Source organism: Castor canadensis, chromosome 4 (genome assembly GCF_047511655.1).
Source record: "Castor canadensis chromosome 4, mCasCan1.hap1v2, whole genome shotgun sequence".
NCBI lineage: Eukaryota > Metazoa > Chordata > Mammalia > Rodentia > Castoridae > Castor > Castor canadensis.
The window spans coordinates 27,019,228-27,037,469 of NC_133389.1; the positions used below are offsets into that span (position 1 = coordinate 27,019,228).

General features: G+C 37.3%; 1 protein-coding gene across 3 annotated transcripts in view; it reads left to right on the forward strand.

Annotated features, from left to right (window-relative positions):
- The window catches only part of Dym (dymeclin), a 383,552-nt gene that overhangs the window by 70,082 nt on the left and 295,228 nt on the right, over positions 1–18,242 (forward strand). For all 3 annotated transcript variants that reach the window (XM_074069849.1, XM_074069851.1, XM_074069850.1), the window contains exon 6: positions 9,541–9,613. In XM_074069849.1, the coding sequence (XP_073925950.1) occupies positions 9,541–9,613 (73 nt within the window). The remainder of the gene's footprint in view (positions 1–9,540; positions 9,614–18,242) is intronic.

Genomic DNA, 18,242 nt, shown 5'->3' on the forward strand with positions numbered 1-18,242 from the left:
TCCAGTACTATGTTGAATAGGAGTGGAGATAGTGGGCATCCTTGTCTTGTTCCTGATTTTAGGGGGAATGGTTTCAGTTTTTCTCCGTTAAGTATAATGCTGGCTGTAGGTTTGTCATATATAGCTTTTATAATGTTGAGGTACTTTCCTTCTATTCCTAGTTTTCTTAGAGCTTTTATCATGAAATGGTGTTGGATCTTATCAAAGGCTTTTTCTGCATCTATTGAGATGATCAAGTGGTTTTTGTCTTTGCTTCTGTTAATGTGGTTTATTACGTTTATTGATTTTCGTATGTTGAACCACCCCTGCATCCCTGGGATGAAGCCTACTTGGTCATGGTGAATAATCTTTTTGATGTGTTGTTGAATTTGGTTTGCCATTATTTTGTTGAGGATTTTTGCATCAGTGTTCATTAAGGAGATTGGCCTATAGTTCTCCTTTTTGGAGGTGTCTTTGCCTGGTTTTGGGATAAGTTTAATACTGGCTTCATAAAAGGTGTTTGGCAGTTTTCCTTTCCTTTCTATTTCATGGAACAGTTTAAGGAGGGTTGGTATCAGTTCTTCTTTAAAGGTCTGATAGAATTCAGCAGAGAATCCATCAGGTCCTGGACTTTTCTTTTTGGGGAGACTCTTGATTGCAGCTTCAATTTCATTTTGTGTTACAGATCTATTCAGGTGATTAATTTCCTCTTGGTTCAGTTTTGGATGGTCATATGTATCTAGAAATCTGTCCATTTCTTTAAGATTTTCAAATTTGAATATAAGTTCTTGAAGTAGTCTCTGATGATTTCCTGGACTTCCATGGTGTTTGTTGTTATCTCCCCTTTTGCATTCTGGATTCTACTAATTTGGGTTTTTTCTCTCCTCATTTTAGTGAGGTTTGCCAACGGTCTATTGATCTTGTTTATTTTTTCAAAGAACCAACTTTTTGTTTCATTAATTGTTTGTATGTTTTTTTTTGGTTTCTATTTCGTTGATTTCTGCTCTTTTTTTTATTATTTCTCTCCTTCTGTTTGTTTTGGGATTTGGTTGTTCTTGTTTTTCTAGGAGTTTGAGATGTCTCATTAGGTCATTGATTTGAGATCTTTCAGTCTTTCTAATATATGCACTCATGGCTATAAACTTTCCTCTCAAAATTGCCTTTGCTGTGTCCCATAGGTTCCAGTAGGTTGTGTTTTCATTTTCATTGTCTTCCAGGAGATTCTGTTATTCTGTCTTCTGTTTGTTCTATTCTGCTGGATTGGCCTTCCGTTTTGTTTTGCAGTTCTGTTTCGTTCTTTTTTCTGAGGTTTTCCATATCCTGGCTGTTTTCCTCTTTAATGTTGTCTATTTTTGTCCTGAGTTCATTTATCTGTTTATTAATTGTGTTCTCTGTTTCACTTTGGTGTTTATACAGTGCTTCTATGGTTTCCTTTATGTCTTCTTTTGCTTTTTCAAATTCTCTATTTTTGTTGTCTTGGAATTTCTTGAGTGTCTCCTGTACGTTTTGCTTGACCCTATCCAGTATCATTTCTATAAAATTCTCATTGAGTACCTGTAGTATGTCTTCTTTTAAATTATTCTTGTGGGCTTTATTGGGTTCTTTTGCATAGTTTATGTTCATTTTGTTGGAGTCTGGACCTGAGTATCTGTTTTCTTCATTCCCGTCTGGTTCCTGTACTCATTTTTTGCTGTGGGGAAACTGGTTTCCCTGTTTTTTCTGTCTTCCCATCATTGTCCTTGGTGTTGTTACTGTCCCTGTACTATGTGCAATTAAGTATTTTCTAGCTTGTAATAATAACAATGGTAATATTTAGAATGGAAGGGTGAGAGGAGATGGAAAGCAGGAAGTTAAAGAAAAGGGAAAAACAGACAAGTAGGAAAAAACAAAACAAGGAATCAAACAAGAAAGTTTCGAAGGTATAAACAGGGAGTGTTATTGTACTAATCGACAGTAAGCTGAACAGGCTTTAGAGAGACAGAGAGAGGATTGAAAATCAAAAATAAAAAGAATAAAGATAAGAATAAGAGTAAAAAATAAGTATATTAAAGTAATATATATATATATATGTATATATATATAAATAAAATAAAACAAAATGAAAAATAGAAAGTAGAAAAAAAAATCTCCAAGTTCAAATGCAATGAAGTTTCAGTCTTAATACTTTGGGTGTCCGTCTCAGTCTCCAATCCTGGAGATGGTGCCTCAGATGTTGTTCTGTAGTTGTCTCATCAAAGGGGACACAAAGTAGAACAAAACTGCACAAAAAAAATAAAAAAACCAAAAACCAAAAAAAACCCACAGAGTGTCCCAAGTTCAAACGCAATACAGTTTCAGTAAATTTTTCAGCATGCAGGTGTAATTCGGTTGTTTTCTCATCAAAGGTAGGGAGAGAGGAAAAAAAAAAGTCTGGAGTCAGTTCTGAGAATGGTATCTGCGGCTGTGACTTGCCTGCCTGCTGCTGTCAGCCTGCTGTTGCTGGCGGCGTTATTTATGCAGATCTCAGGGGTGAACTTAGCACTCACCTGGTCCCACAGGCTTTGTTTACTCAGAGTTCTCCTGTGCGGGAGCCTCTGCTACAAGCTTTCCCCTTTCCAAGCACTGGGAAAGGTGACACTGCAACCCGCATTGTCAGGCCTGCGTGTTTATCTACAGTTCATGTGGGAGGTGGGTCTTCCCCCCTCTCCTGTGCAGTTTTCCTCCCACCGTCACTTTTACAAACTTTCCTGCTCCTGATTACTGGGCGGTGCTGCTGCTCGTGCCAGCCGCCATGTTTATTTACAGTTCACGTGGGAAGTGGGTCTTCCCTCCTCTCCTGTGGAGTTTTCCTACCTCAGCCACTCTCACAAGCTTTCCCACTCCTGGTTGCTGGGCGCGCCCCCGCTCCCACCGGAGCCTCTCTGGCCAGCCCGGCTTGTTTATTTACAGTTCTGGGAAGGATTCCCTTCCCCCAATCTTCGGTGCTCAGTGCACCCCTCCTTGTTTCCTGTGTGTCTTTATTGTTCTTATTGCTTATTACTCAGTTTCTCTTTTTTCCCCAGGTGGGGATCGGTCTGTCCAGGGGGCTATGTTCAGCTGGCCCAGGGTTGTCTGTGGGAGTACCACAGTACTGCTAAGCTCACCTTGTCCGTGTCTTCCCAAGCCATCTGGGCGCGGGCGACTGGCATCCCGGGGGCCCTCTTGGTTTCTCCGTTTAATGTGAAATGGAGATGCTCTGCGCCGGCTGGAGGTGTGGAGGGGTCAAAGTTTTGCCTCTTCTCGGTGGTTTTGCCAGCAAGGTGTGTCTCCAGCGTCTGTCCAAGATTTCAGTATAGGAGGCTCACTTTCTGCTTCCTCCCTCTAGCTGCCATCTTGGAATCCTCCCCACAATTAATTTCTTTTCCATTCTATTTTAGCTAAAGACCTCTTTGAAACTTTTTCTGTGGAATTTGTCTTAAAATCCTTGGTGTTTTTGTTTTGCTGAATTTGGTAGAGGTAAATCTTTCTCCTTTGAAACCAGCTTTGTTTTTTTCTGGCTACTCTGGATGCAGGGCTTTGGTGCTCACACTTGAGCTGGTCCCCAGAAACCAGGGCAGGTAAACCTAAGACTGTAGAGTGAGGGATGAATGGTTTTGTTTTATTTTTATTTTATTGTAAAACTTAACAATTTAAATTCATTAGTTACAGGGAAACAATGCAAAAAATAAAGCAATAATGGAAAAAATGTGACTCTGAAAAAAGGTAACATTAAAAAGCCAGCCTGGGTAATATAGTAAGACTTGTGTCTCAAAAAAAAAAAAAAAAAAAAAAACCTAACATATAAGATTTGTACTGTCTTTGCAGAAAAACAAAAGGGAGCTCCTGAGTTTTTCTGTGTTCCTATAATAGGTGCCATATTTCTTCTCTTTTGTTCTTTCCTTTATGTTATTGGCGGAACAAAATCAATTAAGCTTTACTAAGAATTACACTTTACAGTAAAACCCAGTTAGATAGCATTATCCTTTTGGGTAGTGTTTCTAAACAATACATGCAATGATTGCTGTCAACCAGAGTTATTATTGATTGAATTGGAATGTATTGGACATGAGCTTATAAATATTATGCTGCATTGAAATGTAGAGTAATTTTATTTTTAGAAAAGAGTAAGTCTATTTGTGTTTCTTCTCTATGATTTGTTTATACAGGCATTTAAAGTTTTTGCTAATTAGATGTTTAATATTTTAGAGTAATTTCAGTATTAGCTTCATAATTACATCTAACTCCAACATAGACTTCACGGTGGTTTTCTTTTCTTTCCTTTTTGGTTGTTTATTTTTGTTTAAAGTGTAAAGTGGGAGAGTTTATTGAGGTAGAAAAATGTAAAGTGGGAGAATCAGAGTTGGAGGGCTTATAAGAGAGGGTGTCCTTCCACCCGTGGTTTTCTTAATATAATTTTATAATAAATATAATCTAGCTATGTATCTTCCACTTTCAGGAAGTCAATTTTGTTCTGAGTTTTTTAGGTAGTCTACTAACTGTTTTTGGGTACATCTCTGTTTTTTTTTGTTTTAATTTTTCATCCTTGAAGTGGTAGGGATCCCACCCAGGGACTTGTACATATTATGCAAGTGCTCTACCACAGAGCTACATTCCCTGCCCCAGTCTCTGTTATTAAGTTTTTAGTATTTGTTTTTGGCACCATTGAAAAACTAGCACTTTGACTTTCTGAGTGCAAAGAGAACAACAAGAATTAGCTCTAGGTCTTTTAACAACTGTGTGTTCATTACCTAGCTTAAATGACCTATTTGCTTCTTTAGTCTGATTGCTGCTTTGTTTTCCAGTGAGCCATGTTTTTTATTTGTATTCTTTTTCTCTGTCTCCAATTCTGATGGAAGGCATCTAATTAGGACAGTATTTTGCTGTTGCTTCTCTCCCTAAGGATAAATAAGAGGGTCATATCAGCACATGGTACTGAGGGGTATGAAACAGAAGGAACAAACAGGAATTGTAGCTTAGTCTTGGGTGTAGATTAATAAAGCTGGAAGGGACTGTAGAAATCATTCTGTCAGTCAGTCCTTGCTCTTTACTTTGGTAAAGCTCACAGGGACCACAGAAGTGGGGCTAGAGCTTTAGAGTGGGGAGTCCAGGAATAGGGCTGGGATTTTAGCGACCTTTTCTGTATAATACTGATAATAATAGTTTATATTTCTGCATTATTTTGATCAGCCAAGGACTTTTAGTGTATATTGGTGAATGTATAATATACTATCCTGATATGTAAACAAATATACTTACTTCATATCTTTCTCTTAACCTGGCTCTTAGTACTTACTTATCAGGAATTTTGTATTTAGGGTACGATGTTCAGTGGTTTACTGAGATTCCCCCAACTTTGTATAGAAACAGGGCTTTAGAATTATTTGTAAGGTTTTTTTTTTTTTAAACTTCTTTATCTTTTTCACCCAAGATTTGGGTTCACATGTGGCCTCTGCCCCTTCCTCTAAGTAAACTGACCTTTTTGAATCTTGATTTCTTCATCTATAAAGTGATGATCATGATTGTACCCACTCCTTAAGGGTTATTGTTAGGATTAATGTGAGACTTCTGGCATGAGGTCCTCAGCACAGTGCTTCTCAAAGGATAGAGCACATAGTCTGAGTTGACCATTAATATTATCTCACAGGAGGTAAGAGTTAAAATATTTAAACATTTCATCGAAGCTCTTGATGTAATTTAATACTCTTTAAGAGAGACATATTCTCTTTTAAAGAGAGAAACTCTAGGTTGTAAAACTTCACAATATAGTAAATGCACTGAATTTTGCAAAGTTCTTTGCTCAAAGAACCTCAGTTTACTTTGTTACTGACTTGCGAATTTCAAGGACTTTTAAGATTCTTTTTACTATGAGAAATGCATGAATGTGTTACTGTAGTTTTTTGGTAGCTGAGTTTATATTTATTTGTTTTTATTGGAATTAAGTAAGATACTTGGCCTTATATGAAAGCTAAGACCATATAAATGCTACTTGGAAAATAATGCAATGTGAATGGCTTGCTTAGTGTCAGACCTGGTAAACAGTCAAATCTTGTCACTTCTCACTTAATATTCATTTATTTACTGCTAGGTTAGCCCAGAAACACGAATATAGGGTTCTGAGGAATTTTTTTAGTGGTTGGAAGTTTTCAGAGATTTCAATTGGAAATTGATTATTCATGTTATTTTTGCTAGAACTTTTACCTGAAAATTTTGCTTGTATGAAATGTATTTATCATCATCTTCATTATTATACTAAATTGATAACAAATCTGTGAATTATCCTTAATTGACCTAGCTATAAATGTGGCATGGTCATAATTTGGATGGCACATGGACCGGATGGAGAATTCTTGTCACAGTTTTAAGGTTTAAGAATTAGATATGTTTATAGCTGTGGAAGTAAAAAAAAAAAATCTAATCAGACACCATCTGTGGGTATTGAGCACTGTTCCCTCATCTTCTGTAATTAAAAAACTGTTGGCTGCTTGGTTGAATAGGAATAGTTTATTAAGCTGGCATTTGGTCTGAAATGTTCTTTAGGGAATCAATGAGTGATTTTTTAATGTTCTTATTTGAGTCTGGGTCACTACATTCTGGAATGAGCCAAGGATTGGCAGTTCAGTAAACATATACTGAATATGTACTATGACCCAACTAATTACCTTGTTGGGACAGGTTGGGTTAGGTTGGACAGCCATGACATTCAGGGAATTTTTGGTTAGATCCAGTCATTGTTGGGTTATCTCAGAGACAAATGTTACTTATCCACTTACTTGGTTGTTTTTTTTTATATAGAACCCAGAGCCTCCTGACTGCCAGGCAAGGGTTCTACCACTGAGCCCCAGCCCCAGCCCAGTCCCCTTACTGTATTTTCTTCGCTAGATGAGCCAAGCCCACTGCCGGTTGGAGTGAGATTTAATGTGGTTGTTGAATTTGAGTTTTGCTGTGTATCCTTTTCAGCATTGGTCCATGTTTTTGATGTGGTTTAATATTTTCTTTAATATTTATATTCACCTCTTAGAGGGTTACTGTGCCAATCTATTTGTGGCAAGGCAGGAAGGAATTTCTCTGAAGTTTCTGAATACCAGGTAATGTAGCTTACAAAAAAATTGCTAAGCTTTTTTTGAGACTCAGAGTACTTTGCTGCTTTGGGTATAATTGCTGGGTCTGTACTTATACACCTGGGTTCAGTTCATAAACACATATTCCATATACATTATAGTCTTTTGCTTAGTATCCGTGAGGGATTGGTTTTGGTGCCCCTATCCCCTGTAGGTGTAAAAATCCATGTATGTTCAAGTCCCTTATATAAAGTGACCTAGTATTTGCATATTACATACATATATCCTCTTTTAAATCTTGTTTAAATTATTTACATTTGTAAGAAATTTAATGTAATGTAATGAAAACACTATATAAATGATACTTATACTGTATAATTTAGGGACTAAGGACAAGGTAAAAATGCCTGCATTTTTCACTATAGGTGCAGTTTTCTCCCCCAAATATTTTCAGCCTGTGGTTGGTTGAATCCATGCATTCGGACCCTGTGGACATGGAGGGCTGTGTATAGCACACTGAGTCAGTCATTGCCTTCAAGAAGTGCAAGGTCCAATAGGGCCTGCCTTCATGTAGACAGAAAATGCTGGTGCAGCACAGTCAATCTGTACATCCATATCTACAGACACACAGACAGTGGAAATCATGCACAAGGCAGAGACACTTTGTAGATGACCTTTTTATTCAAGGTGAGGCAAGGGAGCTGAGTTTTATGGAGGAAATGGAGACTGAGGTGGTTCAGATGGAGGGTTTTCATTGTGGGAGTGTATTTCCCACAGAGGGCATGTTGTTGAGGAGGGATGAATGGCACATAGCAGATGGCTTGGGGTATACACTGTGAAGGGAATAATAAAAGGAGATAAAGGTAGATGGGGCCACAGGGCTATAACTTGGAGGGTCTGGCATGCTGTATTTTGGAGCTTGGAATTTTTTCTGATACATAGTCATTATCCTAAAATAATCATAAAGATCTGAGCCAGGAAAGTGAAAGGATATAGTTTAATTAGCTTCCTCTGATAACAATCTGGAGTTTGGATTGAAGATGAGTGGAACTGGAGGCATGAATGCTATAACTAGGAAGATCTAAAGATGTTCACAAATGAGTTTTAATTTAGTAAACTTGTTTAATTGAATGGAGACAATGAGATAATGAAAGCATGACAGGAGTGAAGAAGACAGGTAATATCAGAGAGGTGGACTGTATAGTTGAGAGGACCCAGAGATTATTGGCTGGCTATGGGAGGGTGAGTAAGAGAGAGCAGTCTGGATTTTCGCATTGGGTTACTGATGCAGTTGTGGAAAAGAAAAACAAAGAAGCAAGTAAACTTGAAGTGTTAGGAGAGGTAAGCTTGCTTTTGAACATGTGGAGTTTGGGGGACTGGTGATGCATCTAGGTATAGATAGTCAGTAGGCAATTGGATAGAAATATATGATGGACAGTAGGAGCAAGTGGAAAACTATAGACTTAGGAATCCTTAGTCTATAGGTGATGAGAGAGAGAGAGAGAGAGAGGTGGGTGGGAGAGAGGAAGGGAGGGATGGAGGGAGGGAGGGAGGGGGAGAGAGAGAATGAGAATGAACAGGGAGTGAGAAGAGAAGACAGCCAATGGAAGAACTCAGGGAAGGTTTTTCAGAAAGCAGATACTGGAGAGGAATAGAAGTTGGTTAGAAGTACGATGTTATAGGAACTGAGGAAAGAACTTTATGAAGTAGTAGGTGTCAGTAGTTTCCAAAATCAAAAGTCCCAGAAGATATTGGTTGGCTTTGGAAATTTGCAGATCATTTAGGTATAGAAGCCTAGAACTAGGAACACTTCTGTTGTAATGGTAATTTGCATCCTATTCTTGCTACTTATTTATTTTGTGACTTGGGAAAGTTTTATCTTTGGCTCTTTGTAATGAAGTGGTTAGTTTCTCCCTCCCAAGTATTAACCAGACCTGACCCTGCTTAGCTTCTGAGATCAGATGAGATCAGGCGCGTTCAGGGTTGTATGGCCATAGACTGAAGTTTCTGGGTGGGATTCCATCTGTGAACTGTGGATCCCTAGGTGTTCAGAAAAAGCACTTTGAGGCTCATCAAGATCAAGGACAAAGTTAAATATTTACAGCAGGGAAGGGCACAGCTTCTCTCCCCCTTGCTTCAAATGAGCCATCTAAAGCAGACTGATTTTTTAAAATCTATTTTATACATTTGACTTTAATATAAAATTTCATGGACAGAAACATAGTAAAGTATAAAAAATTGGAAAGTTACTGACCTACAGGAGCCTTAAGATATCTTCAAGCTTTAGAAGCTGAATTATTAATAACTGGTATTCAAAATTCCTGTATAGATGGAGATCACATTATATTGCTAATTTGCTTGTGATTTGGATTTTATTTAGAGGTCAAAATTAGTGTTTGAACATATGTAATAGTAATTATTCTCTCATTAGGAATGAAAACTTAACTTCTAAACAATTTCATTCTATTGTATACCTTGTTTAAAATTTTTTTACGTGTCTTACCAGGTTCTAACTCAGAAGATCTTTTGGAAGAATTGCTCTGCTGTTTGGTGCAGTTAATCACTGATATTCCACTCTTGTAAGTTCTGGCTAAGCCAGGATTTATCTTCCTTATATATTGAAAATGATAATTGGTCATGTTTGTGGGTTCTGGTATAGTATTTTTATGTGTGCCTTTCAAGGATTATACATCCATGGAATTCTTTTATCTCTTTTGCCTAATATTATTTAGAGTGTATCCACCATAAATAAGAATTTTATGTTAAGGAAAAGTAATCAGATCCTTTAGCACTATTAGGCAGATGGTAGGCACAGAATTAGATTAGTTTTTATAATAAGAGATCTTGCAAATCTTTGGAAATAATTTTATCTAATCTATGTGATATAGACACAGCTAGTTAACCCCTCAAGATTTGTTCTGTCTTTCTTCATGGCTTCTTGGTTTTTCTTCTGTACTGTTTTAGAGAGGGTAGGTTACTGTTTCCAGCCTTCTTTGAAGCTAGGTGGGTTCACTGAGATGTAAGGGGAGGTCCTCTAATGAGACTTTTGAGCAAAGTTCTTTAAAGAGAACTGACTCAATAAAGAGGCATATATGTATGTGTGTGTGTGTGTGTGTGTGTGTGTGTGTGTATATGTTTTTTTTTTTTTCCGGCAATACTGAGGATTGAACACAGGACTTCATGCTTGTTAGGCAAATGCTGTATCACTTGAGCCATACCCCCATTCCTTTTTGCTTTCAGTTTGTTTTTCAGATAGGGTCCCATGCTTTTGCCTGGAATAGCCTGAGATCTTCCTACCTCCACCTCCCGCATAGCTAGGATTATAGACATTTGACACCACACCCGGCCATCTTTTTGTACTTGACAGCCCTTTTTCCTGCTGCCAGGTCTTTTGAGTTGCACATCTGTCTTGGCACCATGATCCAGGAGTCTCACAAAAAATTCTGCTTTGATGTCATTGGACTGCTGAACCAAAGTCAACAACAGTTAGCAGTCCTCCCTCCCTCACCCTGGACTTCTCATTTGACAAAAATAGACCAACCCTTATTTATTTATGCTGCTGTAAGTGGGTTTCTGTCACTGTAGCCCAATGCAATTCCTATGTGATTCATAATCTCCATGCAGTGTATTACTTGTAAAGCAGTGATTCTCAGCCTTTTAAAAAGTTACTTTTCCTGAGCAGCCTTGTTAGGCATTTCTTTCACCATTGTCTCCTCGCACAGTGAATACCTGTTTGTGGTATTCACTTTGGAGGGCCACAAACTGTTATAATATCTCTGAAGGTTTTCAACCACAAATAAGCAGTTTTCACCCCTCAGAATGTATACTTAATTTGATTTAATTGATTAATTAATTTATTTTTGTGGCCCAGGATGGCTTTAAGCTCATGATCCTCCTGCCTCAGTCTCAGGAGTAGCTAGGGTGAAAATGTGTATTTTAACAAGAACTATTTTTTAAATAAAGAAATAGATTTTAAAGTTTATCATCACAAAATGTCAACCCACATAGGAATGTGGTCAGAAGTATGCTATTTGCTTCTGGCCCAAAAGAGAACGATAAGTATTTGAGAAAATGGGCTCCTGACTTGTGTTGTACATGAATCCAGAATTTTATTAGAGATGTAGAAGCAAGAAATGCCAAACCCTGCCCTGATTTGGTGTGGTGGTGTGCAGCCCATAAGGTAGAAATGAGGCAACTGCTAGGGAAGAACAAGGGGAACAGCTTCCCACTAAAGTTCAAGTTTGCCTCAGACACAGATATTTGCATTACTGGCATCCTTTCTCTTCTTCCTTTCTGATGGAACTCCAATATTCTTTGGGACGGCAGTGTGTGCCTAGCTTAGTTTTTTAGGCTCATTGCAACTCCATGTGGCCATGTCACATAGTTTGGGTCAATGCAATAATACGTAAACAGGTTACATCAATTTGCAGAGCATGTCCCCTTCAAGCTCTTTGCTTCTTGCCCTCTCCTTTTTCTTCTTGGAATGTGGAGGTGGTGCTTTGTCTGGTTTGAATCTATGAATATAAGCATCACTAGTAAAGAATAGTGTTCCAGGTCCATGGCATATTGATGATATTATGAAACTATTGTAACTTTCTAGGATTCCTTATCTTTGTATTTTTTTCTTTACACAAGAAAAACAAACACCCGTCTTGGTTAAGCCTCTGTGATTAGGTTTCTGTTACATGTGTTCAGGTGAGAGGGAGAACTCATATATGGTTTGCTATTTCCTTGTTATAGGTGGGATGATTTATATGTTTCTCATGTAATTTTTAAAATTACACTTAGCCCAGCATGGTGGCACATTCCTATAATTCCAGCACTTGCAGAGCTAAGGCAGAAAGATTGTGAGTTCAAGGCTAGCCTGGGCTACCTAGTAAGATTCCCCATCTCAAAAAGAAAAATATACTCATAATAACATTTTTTTTGTTACCAAATACCAGCAATATGTCCTAAATGAGTACTTCTTTTTCTTTTGTAAAATGTTTTTGTGGAGTTAAGGGGGATAGAAATAGTAAATACCATTAGGTAGTAAGTAAGCTGTGAACACAATGAATGGAGCAGACACTCTTGAGAAGCAAGCAGACGTGTTGCAATATATCAAACATTTCAGTGTTTTAATGTGTTTTCACTTCCTAAATGAACTGAAAATGCACAGACAACCAGATGGCTTGTATTATGTACACTCATCTTTAACCAGCTGCTGAAACAATTTCTTATGATTTAATATTCTTGGAACTCCATCCTCCAAGCCGGTTTGTCTTGGTTACAGTTTCCATGTGAAACCAACTACTCTTCAAATGTTTCATCTCCTATAACCCTAGTGTGGTATTACAGATTATTTTATACTTTAAAGGGAATATTAATATATGAAAACTGGGAATGCCTCAACACCTGAACATCATCAGTCTCACTGTAAATGTTTCATGCTTACTACTGGTGTACCTGTGCTGAGTTAGCAGGTGAACATAAAGCATCTAACTGTAGTAACCATGGAGACTAGTTCAAACCTAGATTAAATGTTTCTTATGAGACTCTGTTAAATCATTCTATTAAAAGTGAGAGCAAAGTGATTACCAAGAACATTTATCCTTATGTGCCTATGTATGTGAATGTGTGGGATGTATATTTATGGAAAGCTCTATAAACTAAATATTAAGTGGTGCTTTATTAAGAGAACAGGATCACTTGCAGTATGGTAGTTTAGATAAACTCCCAGAAGTTTATTGTAGTGAACTTTGTAAAGTTCATTTGTAGTGAAGTTTGCTTATGTAGTTAATGGCTACTGTTTCTTAGACACTTGGAATTTCTTGATAAAATGTTAGTTCTCTGATGTATTAATCTTCAGAGTTAAAATTGCACATCCTTCAGGAATCCTTCCTTAACTCCATATCTCTCAATATTTATATATTTAAAATAAAAATTGTTCTGTACAGATTTGTTGTGTCTCAACATTTTTCAGTGTATTTGAGTTGATACTGTTAGAAATAAAATGAGTCTTCCAAAAGTAAAACATTGCCTCTTTTTATACCTTTGTTGAGATTTCAATGAAGGAAATGGAAGTAGAATAAAGTAAGATAAAGGTATTTTCCTTAAGACACTAATATAGAGTATAATGGAAAGAACAGGGTTAGGTCAGCCAGAGGTGAAAACCCAGCACTTACAATTTGTGACACTGTCTTTTTTCACAGTGTCACTATAGGGTTGAACGAGACCTATGTAAATTGGCATCGTGAAGGAGTTTAGGTGGGTGCAGCAGAAGTAGTTATGCTGTGTAGGTCCAATATTGTAATTGTATTTTGGGGACTACTCGTTTATTGTGATGTTGCTTGATTGTAAAGTAGGAGTTATTTTGAGGACTTGAGCTAGATTTCTTTTCTTGTCTTTTTATCTGTTTTCTTGCTGTTTTTTTTCTGGCCAGGCTATCACTGTTAGCTGTTTATGATGATGTCATTGTTTGGTATAGACCCCACTGCTTCTTTTCAGTACTGGTCCCTTTGAGGTCTGCTCGGAGTGGGCCTTCCTATTGGCCCTATGCCTAACATATATTGTTTTGCTCTGAGATCCATTTATGTCCTCTTCTCCCTTATAAACCTGTGAATTCATTGAGGATTAGAGCTTAATTAATTCTTACCCTGCCTTTGATTTTCACATTTTTAGCTAATTTAATCTAAGTTTTTCCATTAGTTATAGATTGATAAAAGTGAAATTTTTGTTATCAGTTTCCATTACTGTGCTTTTTGGGGGAGTTTGTGTCTGTGTAGTGTGACTCTTTCCAATTCCTCAGCACAGGGAGGGTCTCATGTTATCTGGTCACATTGTCCATATCACTCATTGTGATGCAGCCTCTCTATACCCTTGTTAATAGGGAACATGCCAGTTGTCCTGTTTCCAGGGCTTTGCCCTTTCTTCTACTGCCATAATTTTTTTTTTTTAGGGTTTAGGTCTATATGACCATTTCTTTGACAAAATTTATTCCATTCATTTATTCAACAAAAATAAGATGTAAGCCAGGACCTTGTAGTCTGTGTCCTCCCAAGCCCTGCTGTAATGTTTCCTTTCAGATGGTTGCATGACTCCTATCCTGATCTCCTTTCAGCTTTCTTTTGCTCACAGTCTGTTCCTTAGACATGGCTGCTTTGGCTTTCATAAAATAGCTCTTCTCTCATTCTCTGTCCTTTTATCATGCTTCGTCTTTTGTCTACATACTTCTCACGGGTTGTCACCTGTTATCTCTGTTGCTTGTATTTCTAAAATAAAATTAGAATAAAAGCTCTGTGAAAACTGCGACTCTTCTTTCCTTTACTCCTGTATCTAGCCTGGCACGTGGTAGAATCTCAAAAGACACTTGTTGAGTAAATTAGGAGGGGTACAATCTATTCACTGTGCTTAAGGCATTTTGTTTGCTTGTTTCTTAGTGTCTAGTCTACATAGAGACATACTCTAGTGGTAAGGCGTATTCCATTGCAAGTCTTGTGACTCAAAGCCCTTTGTAGTTCGCACATTTTATTACAACAACTAGGTGTCCTACTGAAATTTATAGTAGAAAGAAGCTGCTAGAAGTAAAAACATCTCACAATATTTAAGGGCATGATAGATTAATTGGTTATACATGCTGAGTAGTTTAGGGACATTTAGTTCAGAGACTACATGTATTTCAGTTGCTTCCAGATTATCCTTTCACAGTATAATACTTTCCTTTCTAATTAATATCATCCTCAAAAATGTACTGTGAATATATTATGTGTATATTCTGTAATAGACATGGATACAGAAGGGTTGGATCTTTTAGAACTCAGGGTACATAGACAGACAACCCAGTAAGAGGAATGGTGGATAACTCCTGTCATGGTCATCTGGAGCCTGTTGGTTGGTTTTCTGTCACTGTGACAAAATACCTGAGAGAAGTAAGTTTAAAGGAAGAAAAGTTTATTTTGGCTCATGGTTTTAATCCATGATCACTTGGTCCCATTGCTGTGAGCCTAGCAAAGCAGAACATATGGGGAGAAGAAGGAGGATGTGGCAGAGCAAAGCTGCTCACCTCATGGCTGCTGGGAAGGAGAGAGACGAGAGGGGGGAGATGGGGGAGAGGGAAGATGGGTGGCACAGAGAGAGAGAGAGAGAAAGGAGGGAAAGAAGAGAAAGGAGAGACAGAAAGAGACAGACAGGCAGCCCTTGGGGATATTTTATATCAACTAAACTATAGTGATTAGCAGTGGCCAGGTCATTAAAGAGGCAGAAAGGATCTGGTCAGTGACTTCTCAGGAGTGAATAAAGTGTTTGAGAATTACATTATTTTGTAAATTAGTTTGATTACAGCAGGTTTGTGGAAAATTAGGGCTGCAAAAGGTGTTGTTTGATAGAGCAAACACTTGAATGTTAGTGGGCTAAAGATTTAATTATTTGGAGATTTTTCTATTTATTAAGATAACAAAATAGAATTTTAGAGTAATTTCTCTAAAATTCATTTTGGAAGCTCCCAGTAAAGGCTGAAACTGACTAAGAAGCTTATTTATGGACTGGAGGTGTGGCTCAAGTGGTAGAGTGCCTGCTTGTGAGGTCAAAGCCTGAGTTCAAACCCCAGTCCCACAAAAAAAAAAAAAAAAAAAAAAGAATAGAAGAATTTTATTTATAAAATTTCATGTACTGACTGGATTTCTGAAATATAATAAAGTTATATAAAATGCACATTTATTCTACCCATAGTCTTTAAATGTTATATTGTGGAAAATTTGAGTATCAAAAACATTTGGAGCTAACAGTGAGTAGGCGGATGGAGAACCTGGAGTAATAAGTGGATTCTTTATGAAGTCTCTAGTTGTTAGACAAAAATGAAGGTACTGAGGGGTCCGTGGTTGGCAATAAAAAGCTAAACTGTTGGGATGTTGGAAAAATGCTTCTCTAGCCCTGCACATGGATTTTCAAACACTTCCCAAAGCCAGCCTCAACAGAGGTGGGCAGGGGGTGGTGAAAGCAAGTCAGCTTTTTTTGTAGCTGCTGCAATATAACTATCTGGTACAGCTTTCTGGATGAATTAAGAATACAAGTCATTATAACATCGAGTTAAAGATTATAGAATTTTCACATACCACGATATTATTATGTATTAAAAGTTTATAGTAGCTTTTTAGTTAGCAAATTCATGTCTGATGCCTTGGGTGGGGGAATTCCAGATAAAAAGTTTTAATATGTAAAATATTGCCTGGTTTATTGAAGAAATCTGATGAGAATATAGCATGAACAGTGCTATATTTAGTAGCATGAACAGTGTTGATTTTATAAGACAGGTGCTTAGATTGTTCATAAATGCTTAATTGCTTAGTATTAAATACTATTAATTCTGGATCCAGAAGATAAGGTTTGAATCCTAGTTCTATCACTGACTAGCAGCATGACTCCAGGCCTCAGTTTTCTCATTTTAATTTGGGTTTAGGGTTTAGGGTGGGGCAGGGGCGTTGTTCTTTTTTTTTTTGTGGTACTGGTTGACTGTTGAAGTCAGGGCCTCATGCTTGCTATGCAGTCTCTAGCACTCCAGCCCCTTGGGGTGTAGCTCAATAGTATAGTGTACGCTTAGCATGCTTGAGACATAGGTTTAATCCCCAGAAATCCCCTCCCCCAATAAAACTGTGGCTAATCCCTACAGAGTACAGATTATCATTTGGAAAAGACCTTTGTAGGCATATAGTTCAATTTTGAAATATTCTAGATAAAGAAATTGAATTATATGAGTTTGGAGAACAACTTACATAGTCACTGAAGGAACTGCTAGGGAAGTTGTTGATAAGTCTCCACTTATCTGTGCTTTTGCTCTCTGCAGTTGTAGTTAGCCACAGTCAACCAAGGTCTGACATCCAACCATCAGTTTTGTAGTTTTTCTCATAGTACATGTTTTGCTATGCTTATACCCAAGCATTTCATTTTTTTTCAGGTGATAGTGTAAATAAATGTGTATCACAAGTTTTTAGTTCATCAAATTATTTACTAATGTCTGTCCAGATGATTGTCTCTCTCTTCTTCCTTGCAAACTTTCCCTGTTTATATCCTTTTGCTATGCTTAAATTATTCTTCAGTTGATCTCATAGAAAGTAAATAGTGATTACTAAAGTCTAGGAAGGGTGGCAGAGAGTAGAGAAGGGCAGGTTAATGAGTTAAAAAAAATAGTGTTCTATAGTACTGTGAGGTGACTATAGTTAACATTGCAAAATAGGTAGAAGAGATGAATTTGAAAGCTCCCAACATAAAGAAATGATAAATGCTTGAGGTGAAAGATATGTTAATTACCCTGATTTGATCATTGCACGTTGTAAATGTGTCAAAATATCACACTGTATCCCATGAATCTGTACAAAAATTATATGCTAGTTAAAAAGGAAAAAGAAAAGAAACTAGCCAAAAGTTATTGTCAGTTTTGTAAGTTAAATGTGGAAATCATATTGTGGTTCCTAACTGCATTTTGTCATCATGAGTGAGGTTGACTGTCTCTTCATACACGGTCATGTATCACGTAACAAGGGATACGTTTGGAGAACTGTGTCGTTAATTTATTTCATACATTGTGGGAGCATCGCAGGGTGTACTTACACAAACCTAAGTGGTATCCGTCAGGTGCTCAATGTGGCTTCTGGATATAATGCAGTAAAGACAAGGTGTGAGGCTGATGCCAATGGTCACATGACAACTTGTTTTACAGTAAACTTTTCTTTATAAGTAAAAACAGTATATCCTAACCAAAAAAAAAAAAGTATGGTGAATCCATAAACTAGTAACAGTTGTTTGTTGTCATTAATTATCAAGTATTACACATACCTGTGCTGTACATATTTATGCATACTGTATTTTTATAGGAATGGCAGCATAGTGTTGTCGTTTTATTTTACTACCAATATGACCACAGACAGGAGGAATGCATTGCACAATGCTATGGTGGCTACAATGTCAGGGGGTGATAGGAATTTATACATATGGGCTACCATATGTATGTGGTTGCTAGTGAGCCAAAGTGTTATAAATTATAAGCACATGACTATTGAAAGCAATGTCTAACTTCCAGTGAAGTTTCAGCAGTCCGTCTCAGTACCCAGGAGCTTGTGTTCTCTGGATACTCACACAATCACAGTTACCATTATCATTTTATCAATCCATGATCTATCTTAATTTTTGGTTTTTAAGAATATTTTTTAAAACTTTTTTTGTGGTCCTGGGGTGTGA